This window comes from Sceloporus undulatus, chromosome 1 (assembly GCF_019175285.1).
Source record: "Sceloporus undulatus isolate JIND9_A2432 ecotype Alabama chromosome 1, SceUnd_v1.1, whole genome shotgun sequence".
Lineage (NCBI taxonomy): Eukaryota > Metazoa > Chordata > Lepidosauria > Squamata > Phrynosomatidae > Sceloporus > Sceloporus undulatus.
The window spans coordinates 222,814,734-222,838,872 of NC_056522.1; the positions used below are offsets into that span (position 1 = coordinate 222,814,734).

A 24,139-nucleotide genomic window follows, 5' to 3' on the forward strand; every position below is an offset into this window, starting at 1 on the left:
GAGGTTTCTTGGCAAGTTTCTTCAGAGGGGGTTTGCCATTGCCAGCCTCTGAGGCTGAGAGTGTGTGACTAGTCCAAGATCACCCAGTGGGTATACATGGCTGAGCCAGGATTCAAACCCTGGTCTCCAGAGTTGTAGTCCAATGCGCTCTCTCTCTCTCTCTCTCTCTCTCTCTCTCTCCCTATATATATATATATATATATATATATACACACACACACACACACACACACACACACTCCAAACAGAAAACATTGATTTTTCCATATTATGTAAGGAACACCATTTCACTATGCCATTGTATTTAAGAGAGTTGGGCATCCACGAATTTTGATATCCATGGAAGTCCTGGAACCAAACCCCAGTTGATACCAAGGGCCCACTGTATAGTCGGCCTTCCTAACTCACAGGAGATCCATTCCGGACCCCCTCTCCCAGTGCATGAGTTTGGAGACTCGCAGATAATCAGGCCCCATTGAAATGAATGGGACATGCTCAATGGTGGGTCGCTCCTCTGCAGATCGTCAAGTTCGCCCATTTCAAGTCCTCAGACTTGGAGGAGCAACTGTATATGAATCTCTTCAAAACTATGATGAGAAATTATACCAGGAGTACTATTATAGTTTTTGTATCTAATTTGATGTTTCTGTCCAGAAAGTATATTTAATGATATTATGTCTATTGTATATGATAAAATTGTACAAGTTATAAATATATTATGACTAGGCATTATTTACAACTGTTATGAAGAATTCCAATATCCATATCCATACCATTTTGCAAAAACAGCTGAATTTTGAGTTGCTTGGAAGCTGTGCTTCTTTCTAAAGCTAGAGCAGTGCTTCTCAGACTATCTTGATCTAGAGGACCAGCAATTATTTTTTCTCATTGTGCCAGGAATCAGAACTAAATGTGTGCCCACTGGGTACGATTATTTCTTTCTTTCCTGAAAACTTGCCAGGGACTTGCAATCAATAGTTTGGGGACTGGCACCAATCCAGGGACCACCATTTTGAATAGCACTATGCTAAACCTCCAGTCAATTTTTTAAAATAAGGACAAATAGCACTAGGGGAATTTTTCTTCTCCATTCCACATGAAGATTTGGGGGGGGGGGGGATTAAGCAAAGTACAGAAGCAGTCTACTTGCTCAAATGCAATTGGCATATATTCTGACTGTGTGAAAGGTCTGTAGATTGCTTCATCAATACGTCTTCAACATCTAAAGGATATCCGAAGAACTGGTGCAGTCTAGCAAGACTTATATCCTCACACTCTGCCTTCAGATCTCATAACCAAGAACTCACTGAATGACCTTAGTAAATTATAGGTTCTCAGCTTCAGTGCCACTCTGTAATATGAGAACAATCCTGGCTTAATTTATACTATTCTTGTGGGAAATGCTGCAAAAATGCAGGTAAAACACTTAACTTACAAAAAGCTGGACTCGGTCGGGTTCAATCATACTTAGACTCAGTGAAATCAATGGGACCTTAGATGACACTAAAATCATATTCACTTCAATCAATATTTGACTGCATCTTCATTCAAGCAAATGTAATCATCATTATTAATGTCTACATAATGATTTATATTGCTGATGTAAAACAGTAAAAGCTATGCTTAAAATTATTTCTAAAGCATTGTTTGGCAGTGTTCTGCTCTCAAAGTGATACAAATATTACATGTCTTCTAAACACTATGAAATTATTGCAGCATAAGAGCATAGTTATTTGAATGTGATCACTGACCTGGCAATGACAAATACTCAAGAGTGCTACTCTGTTTTCAGCAGCCTTGAGGGGAAGCTTTGACTGGAATATATCAGAGTCCTAAACAAATCATGAGATACCAAGGCATGTCTTTAACACTCCTCTTTAAGCAGAACTAGAGGGTCTGATCCTACTGACATAATAACATTCAAGCCACTTTTGTTTTAAAATGTCTTAAAAACAGACAGGAAGCAATTTGTAAAAGCTGAGATCTTCAAAATCAAACAGATCAAAAAGCAGTATGCATCCAAAGTCCTTGAGCTAACTTTATAAACAGCCTCTCTGGTATCTCCACTACACCTACTTAAGATTTATGATAAAAGTGGAGAAAGCCAAGGAGTCCGAATTATCAACTCCTGAAGAGACAGCCGGTGATATGACAGCTCTAGTTATCTTTTAAATGTAACATTTACTTGTTTTTTAGTATTTTAAATTGTAGAAGCCAGCGTGGCATAATGGTTTGAGTGATGGACAAGGACTCTGGGAGTCCAAGGTTCAAATGCCCATGTGGCTATGCAAACTCATTGGGTGATCTTGGGCAAATCACACACTCTCAGCCTCAGAGGAAGGCAATGCCAAACCCTCTGAACACATGTTGTAAAGAAAGCTGCATGACAGGTTTATCTTAGGGTTGCCATAAGTCAGAAATGACTTGAAGGCACACAGCAACAGCATTTTACATTGTAAACCACACTGGGGGCTATGACAGAATATCAGTATATAATAAATCCAGCACAGCTGAGAAAATTCAATGACAGTGTTCATGCTCTGAATACTAGACTTTCCTAACAATAAGTACACAAAGTACTCCAGATGGAAAAATTATGCCAAAAAATATATGCAGAGTTGCTCAATTTGCATCATTAATAAAGATCACAAATTCCTCTCTTTTGACAACTAATTTGGATTGTTTGGGGGTAGATTTTTTAAACAAATATTGCATATGCATACTTCTGACTATAGCTTTACCCATAGCAACTTCTACTTTAAGCAAGTCAATATTTTTTACTGTCTTTGACCTTTATTGTAAATGCAATCCATCTATATGGCAACTGCAATACTATGGTAAAGTTACCCAATCCACTGCATACTAATAATTTCCCAATAATTGCCGCATTGAGTGATTTAACAGAGCAGGTTCTGAAACGTGATTCTACAGTTTGTTTGAACTATATATCATTGTACATACATTGTTCATAATGCTAATGAAAAAAACTCCGTCTCAGTCATACGTAAAGGAATTACATTATCATAGCATACTAAATATTTTATTAAAATCCAGCAATCAAAACTGTGGTACTAGAAAGAAATGAAAACATTATTTAAAAAAGAAAAAAATACACATGTCCACAGAAGATATCTCTTCAATGTTTCCTACAGAAAAACAGGATATAAGGGGAGGATATAATGGGGAAAAGAATCCAATTAAACTATTTTCTCTTTTAGAGTAAGTGCTTTTTAATACAGGGTTTAGTTACATAAAATGTACAGTATGAAAGTTTTCTGTAAGAAATCCATCTACAATGTTGTGTACATCAATGTTTTAAATTTGTGACAGTCCTAAATAGCTGGCAAGTCCTTAAAATAATGATAGTATGTTTATTGCTAACTGGCTCCTTGCTTTCATCTACTACAAATTCGGTAGTGAACAAATTCTTTAAAAAAAAATTTTTTTTTTCAATTTTCAGCTTTATTTTTCTGATAGCAAGACGCCAGTGCTTGGATGGCATATGATACAGAAGTCTGCAGCTCTAGAATTTGGTATATAATCATAATTATCGTTCTAAAAAATTAAAAGTGAAATCTCATGCAAGTCTTCTTAAATGTATGTTACACTACATTTGACTTGCTCCCTAGTACAGAGCAACCTAAGGATCTGTAGGAACCCCCCCTACTGCAACCCAGATCGATCTGGCCCCATATCATCAGCATAAGGGAAACTGCACGTATGCTCGAGCGCCATTAAAGTCAATGGGGCTGGTGGGTGCGGCAGCGCAACAACACACGCACCAGGGTGCGGCACCGCTTCTTCCGGCGCGGCTTCCAGCGTAAGGCACGCCTGTGTATGACATGGGTACACTGTATTTACATCCAGCCATGGATAAGTCAATTTGTTTTTTTGGGGGGTCAATTTTTGACTAAAATTTATCATAGAATCATACAATTGGAAGAGACCACAAGCGCCATCTAATCCAACGCCCTGTCATGCAGGAACTCACAATCAAAGCATCCCCGACAGATGGCCATCCAGCCTCTGTTTAAAAACTTCCATGGAGAGAGACTCCACCACTTTCCGAGGGAGTTTGTTCCACTGTCGAACACCCCTTACTGTAAGAAAGTTCTTCTTAACGTTGAGGTGGAATCTCTTTTCCTGGAGCTTGCATCCATTGTTCTGGGCCCTGTTCTCTGGAGCAGCAGAAAACAAGCTTGCTCCTTCCTCAATATGACATCCTTTCAAATATTTAAACATTAAATATTTAAACATTTAAAATATTTCTAGACTTATACATGAATATATACTGTACAGTACGTAACTGCCATGTCTGCAGTGCTTGAGCAGAGGGAGCTACTCATCATTTGGTAGATGATTTTTTTTCCAGTGTTGAAGGTCAAGGGATGTGTGCAGTTCACTGAAGTCTAGGAAATGACAAAAAGAGCCCCAGAAATAGCCTAGCCCTGCTGTACATAACTACCTGTAAGTAAATATCACTTAACTCAGAGTTAATTCTGAACAGACATACATAGGACCACTTACTTTTGAGGGTGCAAATCAATACACACTTAATTGCAAGTAAGTTCCATTCAGTAATATTAGCTTTTACTTTTGAATTATTTTCTGTATGCTACTTTGTAAAGTTTCTATCCTAACAGGCAGTCTAAATATATTTAAATAAACAAGCATTGGTTTCTAAATTTCATAAATATGGCTGAAAAACTACAATAGCACTTACAGTAGATAAGCTAAGTTACCAATGATGAATTTTATGTTGTTAAAACAGATATGGGAAAATAGAGTAAGTACTACATTCAACTTCTTTTCCCCCAAATCTTCTGTTTCTTTTCAGAAAGAACAGGGAAACAGTCTATCACATGTGGCTGCAAATTTTCCAGAAACTTTGTATGTTTAGTACAGCAGAGGAGTAGCAGTGTTCTAAACAAGTGCTTTGTAATCTTCCTGATGTGGGTTATTGGGAGGCTCCCTCCCCCCAATATGTCATGGACTAGCACAATATTTGTGCCCATTGACTATAACTCTGTCTTTCTTCCTGGAAATCTGCCACACACTGGCAGCCAATGGCTTACAGATCAGCACCATGGCTTACTACTTTGCATAGAACCAGTATACCTAGTGACCTAAATGTTAATGATTTAGATGGAATTCTTGCTTGCCACAGAAGAGCAGCTATTACAAGTTGCAACATTCTTGCTGTTATAAAAAGAAAATGAGTGGGTCCTCCTAGTTTCTCCCAATACCTTCTCTGGCCCAACCTGTATTGCAAAGGTTTAGCTGTCAGTTTAGCTGTGGTCTGTGAATTTTATTCCCAATAAAGTGCTCAAAGGACATCAACTTGGGTGTGCAATGCTTTCTCCATCATCATCAAATAATTTTTATTCATTTCTGAATCTGTGTTACCAATTATTAGTGTATGATCTGCTGTGAAAAAATGTGTAACACAATAAAATAAGCATACAAAAATACATACTGCACTGATTTGTTTTGCAATAACTCCACCACTAATACCCACCGGAACATTATTTTCACTGATAGAATCTTCAGGCAAGTCCCAAATATAACACAACAAATATGCATTTGAGTTTAACACTGCAAATCCTTGCCTACCTGATATGCCATTCTTGCTGGTGTTCAATAAAGCTACAGATGATGCAGAAACTCTTTTATTATTCACAGCCTGCCCTGGTTTCCTTGAGGTACATTCTTCACTATCACTGTCCTGTACGTTTAGTAGCCTTGGTTGGAAACACTGAAGTCGGCATGATCTGATATTGCTTAGTATTTCAGAAAGGGAAAGTCTGTTTTCACAAGGTTTACTGGAAGCATTGGTCCGTGAAAAATTAGAAGAAAAGTCTACGTTTTGGGAAGAGCTTGAACAACTGCTTAGCATATCTGGGTCAATCTGCTTCAGGACAGGATCGTGTTCTGTGGCTATGCGGTCCATCAACACCCTGTTTTTAATGAAAGAAAAGGAGAACATGGAAATATTAATATTATATGTGACCCTAACTCCCACAAAAAGAGGCCAACAAAATTATGAAAGTTATTTTACCTTCCACCCCTGCCAACTCGTCTTCTTGCAAACCCTATACATCTTCTTGGAACAGTAAGTGTTGTAAGGCAATGCCTATACCTTAGCTTATCCAATTCTGCCAGTTCTGAATTCTCATGAGAATTATTAGTTTGGTCCAAACGAGCCTGCAGAAAATAAGAAAATCTTACTGTTCTCAGTAACTGAGAGGGGAAATAAAAATAATCACTACATAGAACTATTAGGAACTACTGTATAAAATGAACGACATGAAATTGAGATGGATCCAGATTTAAGAACATGCACCTGTATCAAGTGGACTTCCCCAAGACATTTCCTGAAAATGATACACAGAGGGTCACAGGACTTTGCTGAATGGGGTGGGCTTCAATACTGGAAGGGGGGAAACTATCCAAAAATAGAGAAAGGCACCTCCTGTGTGTTGAGCTGTTTCATCCACAGATACCAGATTCTGGATTGCAGAATTTATCTTGCTTGCAAAAAGTATACCAATATTCTGTTGCTCGTGTTGTTGCTGTGTGCCTTCAAGTCATGTCTAACCTATGGTGAGCCTAAGGCAACTCTATCAGAGGGTTTTCTTGACAAGTTTCTTCAGAGTAGTTTTGCCATTGCCATCCTGCAGCTGAGAGAGTGTGACTTGTCCCTGTGGGGTTATGTGGCTAAGTTGGAATTTGGATCCTGGTTTCAAGTCACAATCCAACGCTCAAACTACTACCTATGCTGGCTCCCAATTTAGAAATGCAATATCTAAAAGATGGCTGCTTATCCTCATGTCCCATTATAAGAAAATATTAACAGAGAATTAGGAAAGGACACTGGAGACCAGATACTGGGAAATGTATAGCTCTTTATCTACTGCTAGACTGCAGCTCCTATACTTCTTCACCCTTGCTATGATGCCTAAAGCTGATGGGAGCTACAACCCAGCAATATGAGGATGGCTGAAAATTCCCCACGAGGCCAGGCACAAAGAACAATCTGCATTGTTGGAGACCTGGACTTAACAATCTTGTAGAAAAACCAGCTGATCTGGTAAATGAAAATTCAAAAACATGATGACAAGGTAAAATAAGTCAAATTTTAGCTTCATTGTATACCACTTCTTTTCCAATACAAGCACCTTTTGCAACTGTACCCCTCAAATACAAACAAACCTTGATGTTATTTCCAGGAGATACTGGCTGTACACACTTACTGGGGAAATCATTTTCAAAATATAACAATCTTAACAAAAAAAAATAATATAAAGTGATAGGTGGAACAGCTTTTAAAGAGAACTTATAAATACATAAAAGTATGAGAAGCAAATAAAAACTTTGCTACCTTCTTTAAATACTACAGGAAAAAACATGATCAGCTCTGCTGGGTCCAAACAAGCCATGTTATAATTCAAGGAGGTTACTCCCATATGCCAAGGTGAGTAAATCTAATGTATTCTGGCAGTATTAGGAACATATTTTAGGGTTTTTGTTTGTTTGTTTGATGGTTTGAAGTTAAGCCACTTCAAATTGTTCACAGTAATTTCACTCACAACTGGCCTCATACAAACTGACTGTTCTCAGTGCACAAACAAAACAGTAGTCAGATCTTGAGACAGGAAAACAGCAGGTGCAGCCATTCATTTCTTAAGAGACCTGAACCAAACTTAGGCATACCATGAACCTACAATCTGATTAGGGCCAACTGAGCAATTATAGAACTTTACCACTTTAGTGTTTTCCCCTCTAGTGTATCAAATATTGGATGTGGAACTGTGATTACCCAGTTGAGTAGCTGCAGTTGAGACAGTGCTTTACAGAAGTTAAAAAATAAAAAAGGCAGAGAAGAGAGGCGAAAATTTAAGACAGAACAGATTCAAAATTGTTCTTTTGGCCAATTATTTGTCCTCTAAATTTGAACAAACAAACACTTATGAAATAAAAATAAAAATTCTTACAGCATAATACTGGCATCCTGCTCTTCTTCTAAATGCACATGCTCCATCAGGATCATTTTCTTCTTCTGGTTCTGACACTGGTGAGGGTACCTAGCAGCCAAGTTAAGTTTGATTTTTAAAAAACTATTATGATAACTTATTACAATTAATGACCCCCACCCCCATAGGTTTTAGTACTACAATATATTTTCTATCTGATTGAAATACCTTCTGTTAGCCAACATCCAAGAAACAGTGAAATGCACAAACCTCATCTAAACCCTTTGAAGGCTAATCAAACCAAGTCATCATTAACATATAATATCATTTTTCAGAATAAAAGATTTATTGTATATAATCATGTATAAATATAGAAATTTTAGTTAAAAAATTATCTAAAAAGCATGAGTTGACTTATCCATGGGTCAATATAAGTACAGTTGCCCCTCCTTTCTCACAGTTATGGGATCTTGAATATTCACAGAGAGGTGACCTCCATTATTTTCAATGGGGTGCGCCTCCATGGGCATGTGCCTCATTTAAGCCTATGGGGCTTGAATATAGCCGAGTCTCCATCCAGAATGGATCCCCTGCAAAAACTGAGGGCTGACTGTACTGTACTTTAACTTTTACTTAAAAAGGATCCATCCCCTGGTGAAAGGCAAGAGCATAATCTCTACTCTCTCATCCATCCAGTCTTTCAGGTGAACCCAAGCAGTTATGCCCACTGGAATTTTGTAAATCCTTTGGCGTCATTTTCCTCTGCTTTGTCCTTTATGTCCTTTGTTACATGTTTTTAGGTTTTACCCTTGACTTATCCACAGGTCACATCAGGATCCGTAATTTTGACTCCTAAACCTGTCCTCAACTTATACATGAGGTCAACTTTATAGTCAAGTATATACAGTAATATTTAAAATTTCAGTTTTTAAAATAATAAATTTTCCCCTTCAATGCCCCCACCATACTAAGCAAGATTTTTTCCTATTACATGTAGAGAGAAAGCTGTACCAACAATTGAGAATTTGGCCTCTGAACTAAAATTTACCTGTGGAAATTCATCTTCATCTGAACTGTGGAAGTCATATTGTTTGATATCAGTTTTACTGATTGCAGGCAAAGGCTCAGTAGTGGGCTGCTGAGGACTTATTACACTTTCTGTTTTTGGCTTCTTTGGATACTTCTTCTTCTGACGGACAACATCAGTTCCTTCCTCTTTTGTAGATGAATGGTGAGCATGCTGTTTTTGAACAAATCCCCACAAAGTTTGTTAGCAATAACCTTTATTTTTCTTTAGCTAAATATCTTAGCTTTCTTCTATACAGACACAGCTCTTTCACTGTGGTTCAGCTGTTTCTAAATAGACTGTTAAATTACATTTAGATAGTATACCTCTGTACAAATGTCACTTACAAACATGTATATTTACACATACATGTTCTGTATGCTTTTTTTGTACAGTGAGCTAACTTATTAAAATACCTAGCATAAATTTTAAAAAATTGTATCTAGTACACTTTCATTAAAGTGTCTTCCAAACTTTTTATACCTCCAGTTTCATAATTTTAATCTTAACATATGCTAATGTTTAATTATTAGGGGAACTGCAGATTTTTCTAAGAAAAGACATAATTTCATCCATGAAATCCATGAAGCAATTAATATGAATTTAGGATTTGGTGATGCTAGAACACAAAACAAGCAGGACTGAAACACTATAATGGTAGGTGCCTACCATGTAATAACCACTAGATGTCATTAAAGTAAAATAAAGTAAAATACAAAGGAGAAACATTCTGGGTAAATGTATCTTTCTTAATTTGAAATATTTTAAAATATTTGGTTCTTTTTGTTTTTAACGATTTTTACTGTACATCTGAGGTAATTATAGCTTCTACCATTCAGAGGCTAGATTACATGATGATTTATTTACCAATATTATGTTAATCATAAAATTTCTAGTTTACCTGGCTTATAAATGAAATCAGGTAAAATAACTGCCAAAAATTAATTTACCAATGCCTCGGAAAGCAACTAAAAGAAACACATCAAAGAGGTTTAAAAGCAAAGCAGTTATTATATTCTTGGTTGGTTAGGGCTGTATCCAATGTAATATTAATACAAGAGGTAATACTGTTCTGTTAGTGATTGCACAAGTACTAGAGCAATGATGGTGAACCTTTTTGGGTCCAAGTGCCCCAACTAAAAGTTTTTCTGGCACCAGGTGTTATCTGGTGCCCCGGGCAGGACTTCCAAAGTTGGACCTCTCCCCTCTCCCCTCATGCCTTTTCTGGCCTCTGGCTGCCTCTGGAAAGGCAGCCAGAGGCCAGGAAAGCTCTGGGAAGAGGAGGAACAGGTGCATGTCTATTGCTCCTCTCCACCAGAGGCCAGGTCAAATGGTGTTGCATGCCATCTGTGGCATGCATGCCATAGGTTCGCCATCATGGCACTAGAGGAACAAGCACAAGTAGTCCCAAATGGTCTGCAAATGATACAGCAGCTTCTTCTAAGTAGCTGCATAATCCAAGAAGTACACCAAATCTTTGTAATTTCTTAGACCAACAACTTTTGAAGTGCTCTGATCAACAGCTATTGATGTCCAAAGGGCTAACAATAAAGACAAAAACATAACTAGCTACATAGAATTCTATGATTCTATGTGTATATATCTAACTTTATTTTTATTTTTGCTTTCTTTTATCAAAATAAAATTAATACTGCAGGCCTAAAAAGTGTCTCACACTGTCCACTCTAGAGAACAAATAACATATTTTGGCTAACTAACAGAAAAACATAGCCATTTTAGTCTGAAAAATCAGTATGCCAAAGGATCTTGTGTCATCTTTGAAACTAACTGAAAGAAGCTGTAGCATGAACTTTCCTCAACTTAAGCATATTTCCTCTGATGTCCAAGTCTACAAATGTGCATGCTACCAGCTTCTTTCTTTCACTTAATCTTGAAGGTGCTACAAGATTCCTTTGCATACTAAATTGAGAACAATCTATATTAAAACCATTTACCTTAACTTTACATTCTTGAACTTTGTGGTGGTTTCCATTATGAAGAGTTGCTGGAGTGGTGTTCACCTCCTTCTCTGTTGTATTCAGCTTGACTTCATTAAGGATTTCACCTCCATAGTCACCCAAATGATATCTTCAACAACAACAACAAAAAAAATCAGTTGAAATTGATATAGCACTTTAAATGTGTGAAGCACTTTAAAATATTATTTTATTTATCTGTTCTGGCCACCATTATGTCTATTTTACCAATAGAGAAATGAGAATAAAAGACAATAACTTGATTAAGGCCACCCAACCAATCTACTGTTGATAAATGATAGATATGTGATGCACAGTACTATGCCAAAGGCACTACTTTTGCTAATAAAATTATCACATTCAGGTAAAACATCTTAATGTCTAGCATATACACTGGCATTCTTCAAAGAGAATAGTTAACCTAATTAAAAGTTTTACCTTTTTTCCACAACTTCCAATGTCAAATGTAGCAATTCTCGTTTTGTTTTCTCTCGTCTCTTAATCATCTCCAAAATAGTTATGGCTCTACTGAACTCTCTTCTTAGTTTCAGCATTTTCTCATAAGAGGCTTCATCATTTTTCCGATTCTGTTAGAAACAAATATTTGAGCATGTGATTGATTAAATAACAGTGCTCTTATGGAGACACCATAAGTATTTAAGAAGTTCAAGCAAGTTCCGTTTTTGTAATGGAGTTTCCCTGCTCCTTCCCCCCTAAAGCAGCCCCTTGTACAGCTGAAAATCCACTGAAAAGTGAGTGGAACCTCCAGAATACAAGAAGATGTGGAAAGTGAGTCTGTAGCTGGGAGGAATTGTATGACAGGAAATGTCATTCTGCTTATGCACAATACTTCTGGATCCAATATTAAGTGAACAAACTCTTTTCATTAGCAGTCTGGTGAATTAAATCAGTATATAAAAATAAAGATTCAAGGCCACTGTAAGCCACCTTGAATCCCATGAGGGAAGAATGGAAGGACAGATGTACAAAATAGTTTTCAAAAAATACAGAATTTAGTTTTCAAACAGATTACATTCATTTGAATATATCAAGGTGCATACATCTTTGTAAGTTGGATGAATTTCAACTTTTCATAGTTGTCTTGTTTGTCATAGGTACTAATACACTTAAACTAAAAAAATAGTTTGGAAGGATGTAGATCTGTTATTTTTAAGGTCCCAAAGGGCCCATTGTTCCTTTTGATGCAAAAACTAATACTGTAGAGCATTTATATATGTAGAGAATACAAACGTAAATGTGTATAAATTATATATGTATTATCTTAAGGTAATCTTGCTCCAAAAATTCTTAGCACATTAAATCCATCAAAATGTAGCAACAAACAAAATATTGAAACATTTTCAAAACTATGTACTGGATCCAATTTTACCTTCCACTAACCACCCAAACTATTGATCTTTCCTATTCCTCTGCCACCTATTCCATCCAAAAGTACAGGGGACTGCAATGAAGAGAGGGAAGCACCCAAAATCAGGAGGCGCCTTAAAGCTCCCACTGCAGCCCACTTTGACGCTGCTCACAATTTTGAAGAGGATCTGAATGGGTTTCTTAGGCAGGGCTGAGTGAAGAAAGCCAAAAGAGAAAGAACGAAGAACCATTGTACAAGTGGCAATGGGCTCTCTATGAAATGCATTCTTTTTGCCTTGGCATATTTATAGCACATCTTTCAACACAAAAAGTACACTAAAATAATTTTAAAACAGAAGTAAAACTATTTGTGGCAGAACTTAAAACAGCAAAAATATAACAAGCAGAATAAAATTATGAAAAGGAAAATAAATTCAGCACAATACAGTACAATAAAATCCACTCAAATGCTCGAGTGTATTTTTTACCTTGCAATTGAAACTTAAAATCATAGGTGCCAGATGGATCTGTTTGAAAGGTTATTACCGAAAAGGACAGCACCACAGACAAGACTCAGACACAGTACAGACCGGCAAGGAAATGCTGGCCCACTGTGCTGTGCAGAGTTTGGCAACAAGACCACATGGCACAGCTGTGCAGTAAAAAAGAGCTGCCTGGAGCAGCTCCTTTTTTGAGACGTCATAAGAGCTGCATCACAGCCCTTATGACGCTGCATCCTTTTAGAGACATGTGGGCGCTGAGATGCCCACACGTCATCAATACGTGCCTCGTGGGGGCAGTGCCACTCAAAAATGGCGCCACCCACATGTACTAAGGCTTGGGAGCGTGCGTTTTGTGTGCGCTCTCGAGCCCTAGAATCGCCGCTGCCACGCCACAAAGCACCCGTATGTATTGGGCCTCAGTCATCACCCAACTTATATCCAAAGATAGAATTAAAGACATCAGATGCTGATCTCAAATCTCATAAAGATTCATAATAGAGAAGGATTCCCTTCAGGCATCCCAGCGTTAATCCAGATTGGGCTTTAGTGCCGATATCAGCATCATAAATTGTACCAGAAGCAAACTGAGAGCTGGCAGGGATGTTTCCACATCAATGGCTAATTCCAATCAATAATCAATTATTATTTAAAGGGAGGCAAATAACAAATTACAACAATCTAATCTAGATGTTATCAGGGCATTAGTCACTATGGACAAGCTATTTATTTTCCAGTTGGCTGAAGGTGAAGTTCCAATCTGAGCAGCTTTGATGTGCTTTGTGATACAGATGTTACTTGCATATCCAGTGTTAAGGCTTTATACAACAAGGTTGTATTTAACAAACCAAGAATGTGATCCTTAAAAATCCAGTCCCATAGGTTAGATATCACTTCCAACATTAGCAAAAGTTATTTCTCCACAAAGCCTTAGTATGTGAAGGCTCATCCAGCCCATTTATAGAATCTGGACATCTCTTCAAGACTTCTCAATGATCAAGAAGGATACCACAACAGAAGATATTTAAAGTCACTTAAAGGTTCAAGGAAAACAGAAGAGATGGATTTTCCTAACCTTCCCTATGCACAGATCATCTGATAGTAATCATACAGTTTTAGTTCAAAAACAAGGCCTGAAGCCAGACTGAAAGTGAGCACAGGTAATCAGAAGAGTGCTTAAAGCTGAACATCCACCTTCCACTTAAAATTTATTCAAGAGGTTTCAACAAGCCTATTGTTACCATAATCATCCGGGTCTAAAGAATGCCAAATATTCATTATTCAAAATAAACAAGTAGCAAAGACTGAATTGAAGAACATGATGGACATTACATTTTAAATAGTAAAACCTAGATTACATCCCAGTTTGGACACATGCTACATTCTTGAGGATTGTAGCATTCCAGAAATTAAAGTATACAATCATACTCCTATAATCTTTTACTGGAATTTTCATTTCTAATTTTGCTGGGATTATGAGTTAGGTAAACCAATGTCCTACTGGGAGACACACACACATGGTACTAATCTAACACTTTAATTAAGACTAAGAACCAACTAGCATTTGGAAGATTACAGAATGGAAACTACAGAATTGAGATGCTTACCTTTCTTGTCTGCATTTTCTCTGTTCGCCTCCGAAAAGCCACATATGGATCATTGTTGGTGGAGCCATCTCTTTTTTCCTGTTTGATTTGGGGGATGAGAGAAGGTCCTCTGCAGTTTTTCCGTTTTCTTACCCAGTAGTCATAGACAGCCTTAATAAGATAATCATCCTCATTGAGCAGCAATTTAGCTTCCTGAAGTGTTACCAGCTGGAAAAATAAAAAGTAATAATAATGGATTTCTGTAAGAGTAACAGGAAAGATTTTGATTATTGACCTTCACAATAATTCAAGATTAGAATTTTGCAGGAAAAGTGTGAATATGGTTATTTTTAAAAGCACAGTGTGTTAGAACTTTTAAAATTATATAATTAACACTGTGAAGTGTGAAGAAAGCAATGGGGACTGTACTAAACAAAGTGAAAGATAGCAGCTACAAAAATGGCTTCTTAAACAAAGGTATAAATCTGAATTTTATAATACTTCCCTTGGGAAAAATAATTTTTCACTATATATCTGCATCTTTTGCTTCCTCTGTATTTTAACATTAAATACAGTATTTTTCCACAAGAGATTCAACAGTGGAAAGTGGGGAGGTGGCGGGTTTTCCTGATGGCTGAAGCAAAGGCAGTGGTGGAGGCAAAGGCAAGGAAAGAAAGGTAAGTATGGTAGAGATGATCATGAGACAAGGACTGCTGGCACAGAGCCACCTAGTTCTCTGATGCTTGGCATCTGGAACTGTCTCAAAGGGAACAACCTTCCCCTCTGTTCATTGTCACTGTCTCTCTGCACAAACAGAAGAGAGAAAGTCGTGTACCAGATTGTTATGAGAGCTGCATGCTCTGGAGGATTCTGGCCTATGTAAATTTTCAGCCCACATGTCTTTGGAAACTATTTTTAAAAAAGAGATTATTATACTTCCATGCACAAAATCTCTGAATAACAATGTGGCTCTGCAGAATATAGAGCATGGCTATTCCTGATTAATATGAGGTGTCCGGTTACTACATACTCTCTAAAGTGTATGTGTAGATTTATGTATGTATGTATGTATGTATGTGCATATGCTTACCCTTTTTTAATGAACATTCTCTCCCTTTCCAGCACTGCAATAAAGAGCTAGTAAATTATGGCTACTAGGTATTTTGGTTAAAAGGACCTTACATTCCTGTTCAATTATCCATTCAGAAAAATTAAAGTTAATCTAAAGTCGAAGGCTTTCATGGCCGGCATCCATAGTTTTTTGTGGGTTTTTCGGGCTATGTGACCACGTTCTCTGAAGATGCCAGCCACAGATGCTGGTGAAGCGTTAGGAAGAAACTTTTCTGGAACATGGCCACATAGCCCGAAAAACCTACAAAAAACTAAAGTAAATCTATTTGTTTTTCAACAAAGAGGAAAAACAAACTGGAAAATGTCAATTCATCTGTTATACAGGTGTATTATTTCACTGAGAGCTGCAGAATTTAGGACAGATAAGCTTCTTTCCTTGCTACACAATGGCTATGACATTAATGGTTGGACTTTGGAGAGTTTGAGCCATATAACCAAAGCTCTGCAGATAAAGGAATACTTTACTTACTTAACATGGGCAACCAAAACAGCTAGAGAACAAAGTTGTAGGAAGTCATAATTTGCAGAAGTTTTTTTTTTCTCATAGCCAAATTGAACACATCATTTATTGACCTGAAGTGACTAAAATGAATCATTCTTGACTCCAATACTTATAAAATGAGCTCATTACATCCAACTTTGTTATTGTTGTTAACTGCCCTTCAGTCGACCCCAACTCATGGTGACCCAGTGGATGAGACATCTCCAAGTTTCCCTATCTTCCACATCCAATTTACCTTACTGAATTTAATGGAAGGTAACTTTAGTTAAACTTTGGTGACTAACTTAAAAAACAACAAACATAGCATGATGCCTCAAAATCACAAAGTATTCATAAAAGTTAATTTATCTAGTCCAGTGACTCAAACTCTAGCTTCCAGGTGTGTCGGATTTCAGAATCCCAGAATATTGGGCATGATGGTTGAGGCTTCTGGGAGCTTAAGTCAAAAACATCTGGAGTACCAGAGTTTTGGAATCACTGATCTACTCTAACATGGAATTCTGAAGCAGTGTAAATATACTCAATGATATTCTCATTCCTTCTTCCTCAATAGGTTCTAACGGTTGGACTTTGTAATCTTAAATTGAAAGCCAATGTTGTGCTAGTGGATATGATGAAACCTTCTTTCCCTCTCCAATATATCATTTGGTGATGCCTGCCAAGTAGTTTTACAGCCCTATGGAGGAGGTTTTCAGGTTAAATTGGTTACCATAGCAGGAGGGCAGTTGCATTGATAGAAACAGTTCTATCACCAAATGTCCACTACTGGATTTTAATATGAAGTGTTTCTAGAAATACACCTAGTGGATAAAGTAAAATCTTTTAACCTATTCTGTCTACTTTTACTACCATTTTCCTCTTCCTCTTCCCAAAATATCATGAGATTGTAGACCATGCACTCTGGAAAGTTTCACTTATGTAAGAGAAGTGAAGAAAATGAAGAAGTGAAGGAAAAAAAAATGAGGTGGCATAATTAATTTAGAAATAATTTTAAAATGAGGCGGCTTCTTAAATTCGGACTTATCAGATTCATTAGTTTCAGACAGACAAGGCCACATCAACAATCCTCAATTTTGTATTTCTGTTTTCAGATTCTCAAAAGGTAGGATTGGATATCTAACAGACACCAGCTAAATCAGCACTTCTTTGATGTGGAGGGGCCAGTCTTTTTTTCTTCTTCCAATCTGCAGTGTTTGTGCCCACTGACTACAACTGTTTCTTTTTCTCCTGAAACTTGTTGCAGACCAGCAGCTAACAGTTTATATAGATCAACACTGGTCAACGGACCACTTCTTTGAGTAGTAATGAGCTAGACAACATATGCCTTCATGATCATTTTTTGGATAGTTCATTTTGTATGCTAGAGTAAATGTATAGTAAGTTTTGAAGGTTTTTAATGCTTACTGTTGTTTTATGCAACTCATTTGAGATCTGTTGTACATATGAAAACTTTAGAACATTGATTATTTAGATGAATTTCCTTTTCAGTTCATAATAATATATCATTTATACCTACAAAGTAACAATGCTACAATGCATACTTTCTACCATTATAACTTTCTGTATCTGAACTGGATTTCAAATGTTTATTCTGACTTGCATCCTAATAGGTGCCTATACACACTCTGATAAAAAAGGGCAAATGGCTTCCCATGCCTGAGACCATAACACTGTATCTGTACCTGTTGTCAACAATCAGAACAAAACTGAGTCAAAATGAACCAATAAATTCAGCACACATATATCAGTCACTCTACACTTGTTTCTTTTTCCTTGGTCTTCTTTTCCCTTCATCTTATTTTCTTCACATATAATAATATTAGCTAGGAATACCAGCTTTTCTAATTATTTGTTGACTGTCTAAACTTTAGACTACGTGCTGTCTTACTTATGCTGGAGGGAACTTGCTGTCTTTCAGGAAAAAAGCGATCCCAGAAATTTTTAACAGTTTATAACAAGAGTTTTTATAAGTTTATATTTTGATAACCAAGTGGGAAAAAATGGCAAAATGAAGAAATGTTCCCAGAGTATATTTTCTTTCAGTTATTTGATAGCTCTAAAATAAATAATTTCTACAAACTGTTAAGATACCATAAGAATAATTAGGACTCCAAAAAACTAAGAAAATTTCTTTATTAAGTATGTTAACTAGCTATTTCCTTGTTGTGTGCCTTCAAGTAATTTCTGACTTACAGCGACCCTAAGGCTGGGTTTTCTTGGCATGATTTTTTCGGAGGGGGCTTACCTTTTTCTTCTTCTAAGGCTGAGAGAGTATGACTTGCCCAGGATCACCCACTGGGTTTCCATGTCTGAGCAGGGATTCAATCCTTGGTCTCCAGAGTCATAATCTACCTATTCCCTATTTTATTACATAAATTTCTAGAACTATGCAAATATAGTGTAATTCCTAAAATTATAGATGAAATAGTAATCCAGCCTTGACGTTAGTTCAGTGAGGTGCAGATGGTTTACACGATAGCTAAATTATAATTCTGCTGTGTTTCTTAAATTCTGGGACAAGGAACTGAGTAATTTCTAAGATCATAAAGGAAGTTAAGAAAATGTGTAATGCTTTTTTGACAAACGTACATTATTAAATTATAAATAATTCCTTGTTTTTAAAACTAGAATATGTATTCAGGATACATGGCTTTAGATCAAAGGGCAGAGAAGCCAAACCAATATGACAAAAAGCATGCTATGGTTTTTTGTGTGGCAACATTAGTAAACATGTTAAAATAATTTATCTTCTAACTTGCTAGATCTTGCATTTGTCCAGAACTCAAGCAGTCCTGCAAATCATGGAGATACTGCCCTTAAAGTTCACAGTGGTTGATTTCACTGGAACATAGATATATCTTTTAGGTGACTCATAAACCTGTAAGAAACCTGAAAGGGGAGCAAGAGAGACAAGCAAGTCCATTTACCTAGACTTATGATTTAGCATTTGCCCAGTTGTGAAAAGTCTTGCTGCATGCGCAACTGATGCACCAGGAATAGACATAAAGCAGACTCTATTGTTCCATGCTCAATCATATTATCAGCCCTTTCAGCCTCAAACAGTTACCAGTTAATTTAGAAAGTAGCTAAACAGGAGAGAAAATTACACTCAGCAATAGAGGACAAACACACAGGGTCTTTTCTCCAGATTTTCTCCCAACACAGCTATCTGCACTGGAGAAAAGAACCTGACAACAGAGAAAAGAGGACCTCCACAAGTGAAAAGTAGAAGACAATCATCCCAGAACAACTATTAGCAGGAATACTAATTTCATTCAATTGAACTATTTCACTAGTATGAATCTTCACAAGCATATATCATGCTGCTTTTTCTTTTGAGGCTTTATGTCAAGGATGGCAACATTGCCCCTCTAGGTGTTTTGATCTACAACTTCCAGAAGCCCATCAGTATAACTCTAATGGCACAGTTATGAATGTCACCACCTAAAAACCTGGAGGGGTGAAACTGCCCACTGTACTCCTGCTATATGCCCTACGTTTCTAGCTTTCAGCTTAAGGCATTGCTATTATATTCACACTGTAACTGAAAACCCAAAACAATGAAAAGTGGATCAGTAATGGTTTTAAACTATTTTAATGAATAATGAGATATAAATAAAGACATTCACATTTAAGAAATCTTATCAAAATTCAACTTTATTAGCAAAATGTAAGATGTGGGGGTTTTGAGAGCATAATACCTGATTAGAACTAGCTTTCTCAAGCCTGTCTATCATAATTTCAAACTGCAGTGGTTTGATTTCCATCTTCCGATTGAGCCTATTTAATAATGTCTCATCTTCTGAGTCCATATCATAATCAGGTTGTTCATTGTCCAGATTGAAGGCTGAAACACAAAGAAAAGAAATAATTTAAATGCAATCCTAAAATGAAATGCAATGCACTGCTGAAAGATAATTATAGAAAAAAGGGCTTCAGATGAGTCAAGGACATTATGCGTACTACACACTACCCAGGAAAACAAAACAATAAACCTAGAAGGGCACAAGGAGCTGAACATGGAAAAGTCTAATGGCATCAAAAACTAATAGATTGACTATGAACCATGTCTTCAAATAACATAATAGCCTTGACTCCGTCCTCATCTTTTCTTTCCTAATCTTCTTTCCTAATTTTTTATTTCTTAATTGGCTAATCTAGGGGCTAATCTAGCCTTCAAAAGAGATAGAGGGAAAATAATCATAGAAGGAATGTCTACATTTTATGTCTTCCATTATCCAATTCTTATTTAGGAGAACTTTCTAAATATCCATTCTTACTTTAGGACAACATGAATTGTTTTTTGTAAATATCATTGTTCAAATTTGACATTGAATAAAGGAACTGTAAAGAGTAAGGCCAGAGAGAATTTAAATCTATTTCACTTTTCTCTGACCTCACTGTTTACATTTCCTCTTGGTGCATCTAATGAAGTGAACTGTGTCCATTTAAACTTTTGCCATATTTTTCTTACAATAGTTATGGATGTGTTATATCAGAGATTGCATTATAAACAGGAATAAACTAGGTACTGGCCCATAACCATTCTGTATTTGAGAACAAAATAGCAGTCCAACAACAATTCTGAAAATAATAACAATAATAATGAAAACATTGAAGTAAAAAAAAAGAAGAAGCAGAAAACATGACATCAGAGGAAAAAATCCAAGTAATCCTTATGAAAAGATAACACATTTCAAGCATTTTTCCCTATGGACTATTTTTTATATATAGAAAACTCTTCTCTTTGGGCACATAAACATTGAAAAGGGTTTTTTTCAATCCTGGAGAAATTCTCTGAGGAAAGCATGGCTTCAGCCTAAAATCCCTTCATAAGGATTATGTTGCAGCATTCTGTATTTTTATGTTTTGCCGCTGTGTCACCCTCTGTCTTTAGAAATGGTCCCAATGAGAGCATTACAATTCCAAAAATGTCTCCCCATTAGCAGACTATCTCTATTCCTCCTTCTAGCCTAAAAAAGTATCTAGAACAGCACACTGAACAGGACCTAACATAACATGAATATGAGACAGGCAATTTATGACATGGGAGTAAAATAAACAGCAAAAACTATGAGGTTATTTAACTGATTGCACATTTAAACATACAGGATTTTCTGCAGAAATGAACCATATCAATAAAAAATGTTAAGGAGATAAGAATAGCCTTACGTGGTCAGTAAAAAAAAAAATCTAGGTTAGTCCAGTCCTCAAGGTTTTTGGACTTCAGCTCCCAGAATTCCTGACTGCTGGCCAGGATGGCTAGGGCTTCTTGGAGGTAAAATCCAAAACACCTGGAGGACCAACATTTGGAAATCACTGGTAGCACCCAACCATAGAAAATCAGTCCCTTGAGAAGCTTGCTGAAATGTCATATTGAAAACTGTCCTTCCCTTTGCAAATGCAATTCAAAACACACTGAAACATAATAAGGAGGGTTTATTTTAAACATTATATTTAATATTAAGATAAAACTGATCCTCAAGAGGTTTTTTCTAACACCAACTCACTATTTACACAGGAGAGTGCAGACCTCTTACAAACAGGTGGAGAAAGGGCTTGATCCATTACTGATATAAAAACTGCGGCACCTAATTGTTCTGTCAGTAAACATGCAGCTTTGCTTTCACTTTTGACAGAGTGGGGGGGGGGAGGCTCAATGGCTACTATGCAATAGGCAAGCTCAAAGGCTTCATGCACACTGTGCTACTGTTACGCAACTGTGGGGACCCAACGTGAACATACTGGTGTCTATTTATGCTACATTAAAAGTGATTAAGATCTTTAAATGTCTTCAAAACGTATTTTAAGGCCAGAGAAAATAAGAAGGATCTTCACATGGTGATGAGCAAGGATCAAACCTGTTGTCAAGTCAGGTTCATTGATGTGCATGCACTACAGCCAGTAAGTCACAACTGGAGAGATCCTACCTTTGTTTTCTACCTACTTCACCGTTGAACAGAGGACATCTAAAGACTTCTAAGAATGATTCTGGAAAGTCATCTCATACATCTTTTTGGCCCAGTCTAATATAAATACAGTACCCCAAAATTCTGAATAAAAGAAAACATTTCTGCACCTTTCTCTGTATTCAGGTTTTTGTTCTTAGTACCAAGAAACTGAAGAGGCTTTACTGATAACATGAATTTATTATAAGACAGGTATCAGACTTGTCTTCAAGACTGCATCTCTCAAAATACATTATTTTCTAAAAAACAAAACCACTGAGAAAACGTCATTACTTTCCCCCCAAAAGTACTATGGTGGCAACTCAGTGGGTTTGATGGTTAATACGAAATAGAAAGCAACAATACTGAACTTACGCTGAATATGAATAAACTGTTTTGGCTGTTTAAACTCTCCTTTGTATAGACGACCGTAATAGTTGACATTGCTTTCTGCTTCAGGAACTGGAATAACCATGTTCTCTTTCTTTTCTCTGAAGACTTGCTGTGCTGAGATAGCTCGTTGCAAATGATGTTCCTAAAAAGAAGGCAAGCTATACGTCACTACCGTATTATAGCAAAAATGCGCAATTTGTTCTTATAACAGAAATACCATGCTTCATCCCAAAACTAATTTAATTAGAAGAATGTTTGATTACATGACAGCAAGATATTGCAATGGTCCAAAGGGACAAAACAGCTTATCTTTAAAACAATGAAACTAGTTTTCATTAATCTGTAATATACTTCAAAGTAAGTTTTGATCAGCCTCCTCACTAAAGCTACAGGTTGGTGAATTCCAACCATATACTTTCACAGACAGCTTGTTCTAACCTCTTGGTTACCATGTCAAGTAAGAATATCCTCCAGGCAACAGACTGGGAAGCTTTATAGAAGCTGTTATGTTCCTTCTTTTAAACCACAAATGAATAACATAAATATGTGTGGGCAGGCAGACTAGAAAATATCTTTGTGGGCTAAGCACTTCTAATGGGAAGATATTTGGCAAATCCAAAGGAAGTTATTTTATAAAATACTTTCTACAAGTGTGAAGCTGTACAGGGCAGGTCAGAGACCTTTTCTCACTTTCCAAAACACATGAGAAATCTATCAACGACAACAGAGGCAGATGATTAAATAAAATTTTTAAAAAATTAAGAACCCCTTTATTCCCCACAAACTCTTAGTTAACAATGAAGATCATATCTCTTCCTTCACAAAGTTTGCCATCATACACAAACTTTTGTATCTCATTTGGACAGCTGTGTGTGAAACATGGAACTTTTAGGAATGGGTGGAGAGGTAGCACCTGTCAAAATATGAAGCTGTACTGAGAATATTTATACAGTCTGAAAATCCATTGACCAGTGGTCAGGGGTTTTTTCTAACCCTGAGACCATTGCAGGAGTCCCTGAATTGGCCCAACAGGGTCATGCAACTACTGGATGATCAGGCCTCAACTCAATGGAACAATGGGACATTTGTGTCCCAACACCCCTATGAGTAATAATGGCCCAATAGGGGCCACTTCAACTCTCTCATGGACTGGAAAAATGGGTTGAAGCAAACTCTCTATAGCAATATCCCAGCACATCTGCCCACCTGCAGGTTTTAGAACCTATGGGTTCATGTGGGTGGAACAGTAAACACCATTTCCACCCACATGCAACCGCTTGTAATTTCTACTTATTGCTGGTCCATTGAGCTTGGGCATGACCTTACAAGGACCTATCATTTAACGTGATTGGCCTCGTAGGAGATTATATGATGTCCCTCAACTGGTCCTGTGGGTACATTTAGCCATTCTATGAATTACTGCTGTTATGAAAACACAGGAAGAGATTTTGAGGCCAAAAATGTCACCTCTAGCCTTTACCACAGGGGTAGGCAAACTTTTTGAGCCGGGGGCCGGGTTGCTGTCCCTCAGACAACTGGGGGGCCGAAGCCAGGGGGTGGAGCTTCCACCCTCCGGGGGTGGGGTCACGTGCCAGGGGCGGAGCTTCCACCCTCCAGGGGCGGAGCTTCCACCGAAGCCCCATGGGGAGGAGGAGGCATGTGCCCACCCTCTCCTCCTCAGTCCCTTCCCTCGGCT

The 24,139-nt window shown here is 37.2% G+C and overlaps 1 protein-coding gene across 1 annotated transcript in view; it reads right to left on the reverse strand.

Moving 5' to 3' along the window:
- The window catches only part of EPC2 (enhancer of polycomb homolog 2), a 75,488-nt gene that overhangs the window by 11,469 nt on the left and 39,880 nt on the right, over window positions 1-24,139 (reverse strand). Inside the window, exons 2-10 of the mRNA XM_042469168.1 lie at window positions 22,426-22,585; window positions 19,804-19,949; window positions 14,491-14,697; window positions 11,454-11,602; window positions 10,995-11,127; window positions 9,022-9,213; window positions 7,995-8,084; window positions 6,059-6,204; window positions 5,614-5,957 (exon numbers count right to left, since the gene is read on the reverse strand). Of these exons, the coding sequence (XP_042325102.1) occupies window positions 5,614-5,957; window positions 6,059-6,204; window positions 7,995-8,084; window positions 9,022-9,213; window positions 10,995-11,127; window positions 11,454-11,602; window positions 14,491-14,697; window positions 19,804-19,949; window positions 22,426-22,585 (1,567 nt within the window). The remainder of the gene's footprint in view (window positions 1-5,613; window positions 5,958-6,058; window positions 6,205-7,994; window positions 8,085-9,021; window positions 9,214-10,994; window positions 11,128-11,453; window positions 11,603-14,490; window positions 14,698-19,803; window positions 19,950-22,425; window positions 22,586-24,139) is intronic.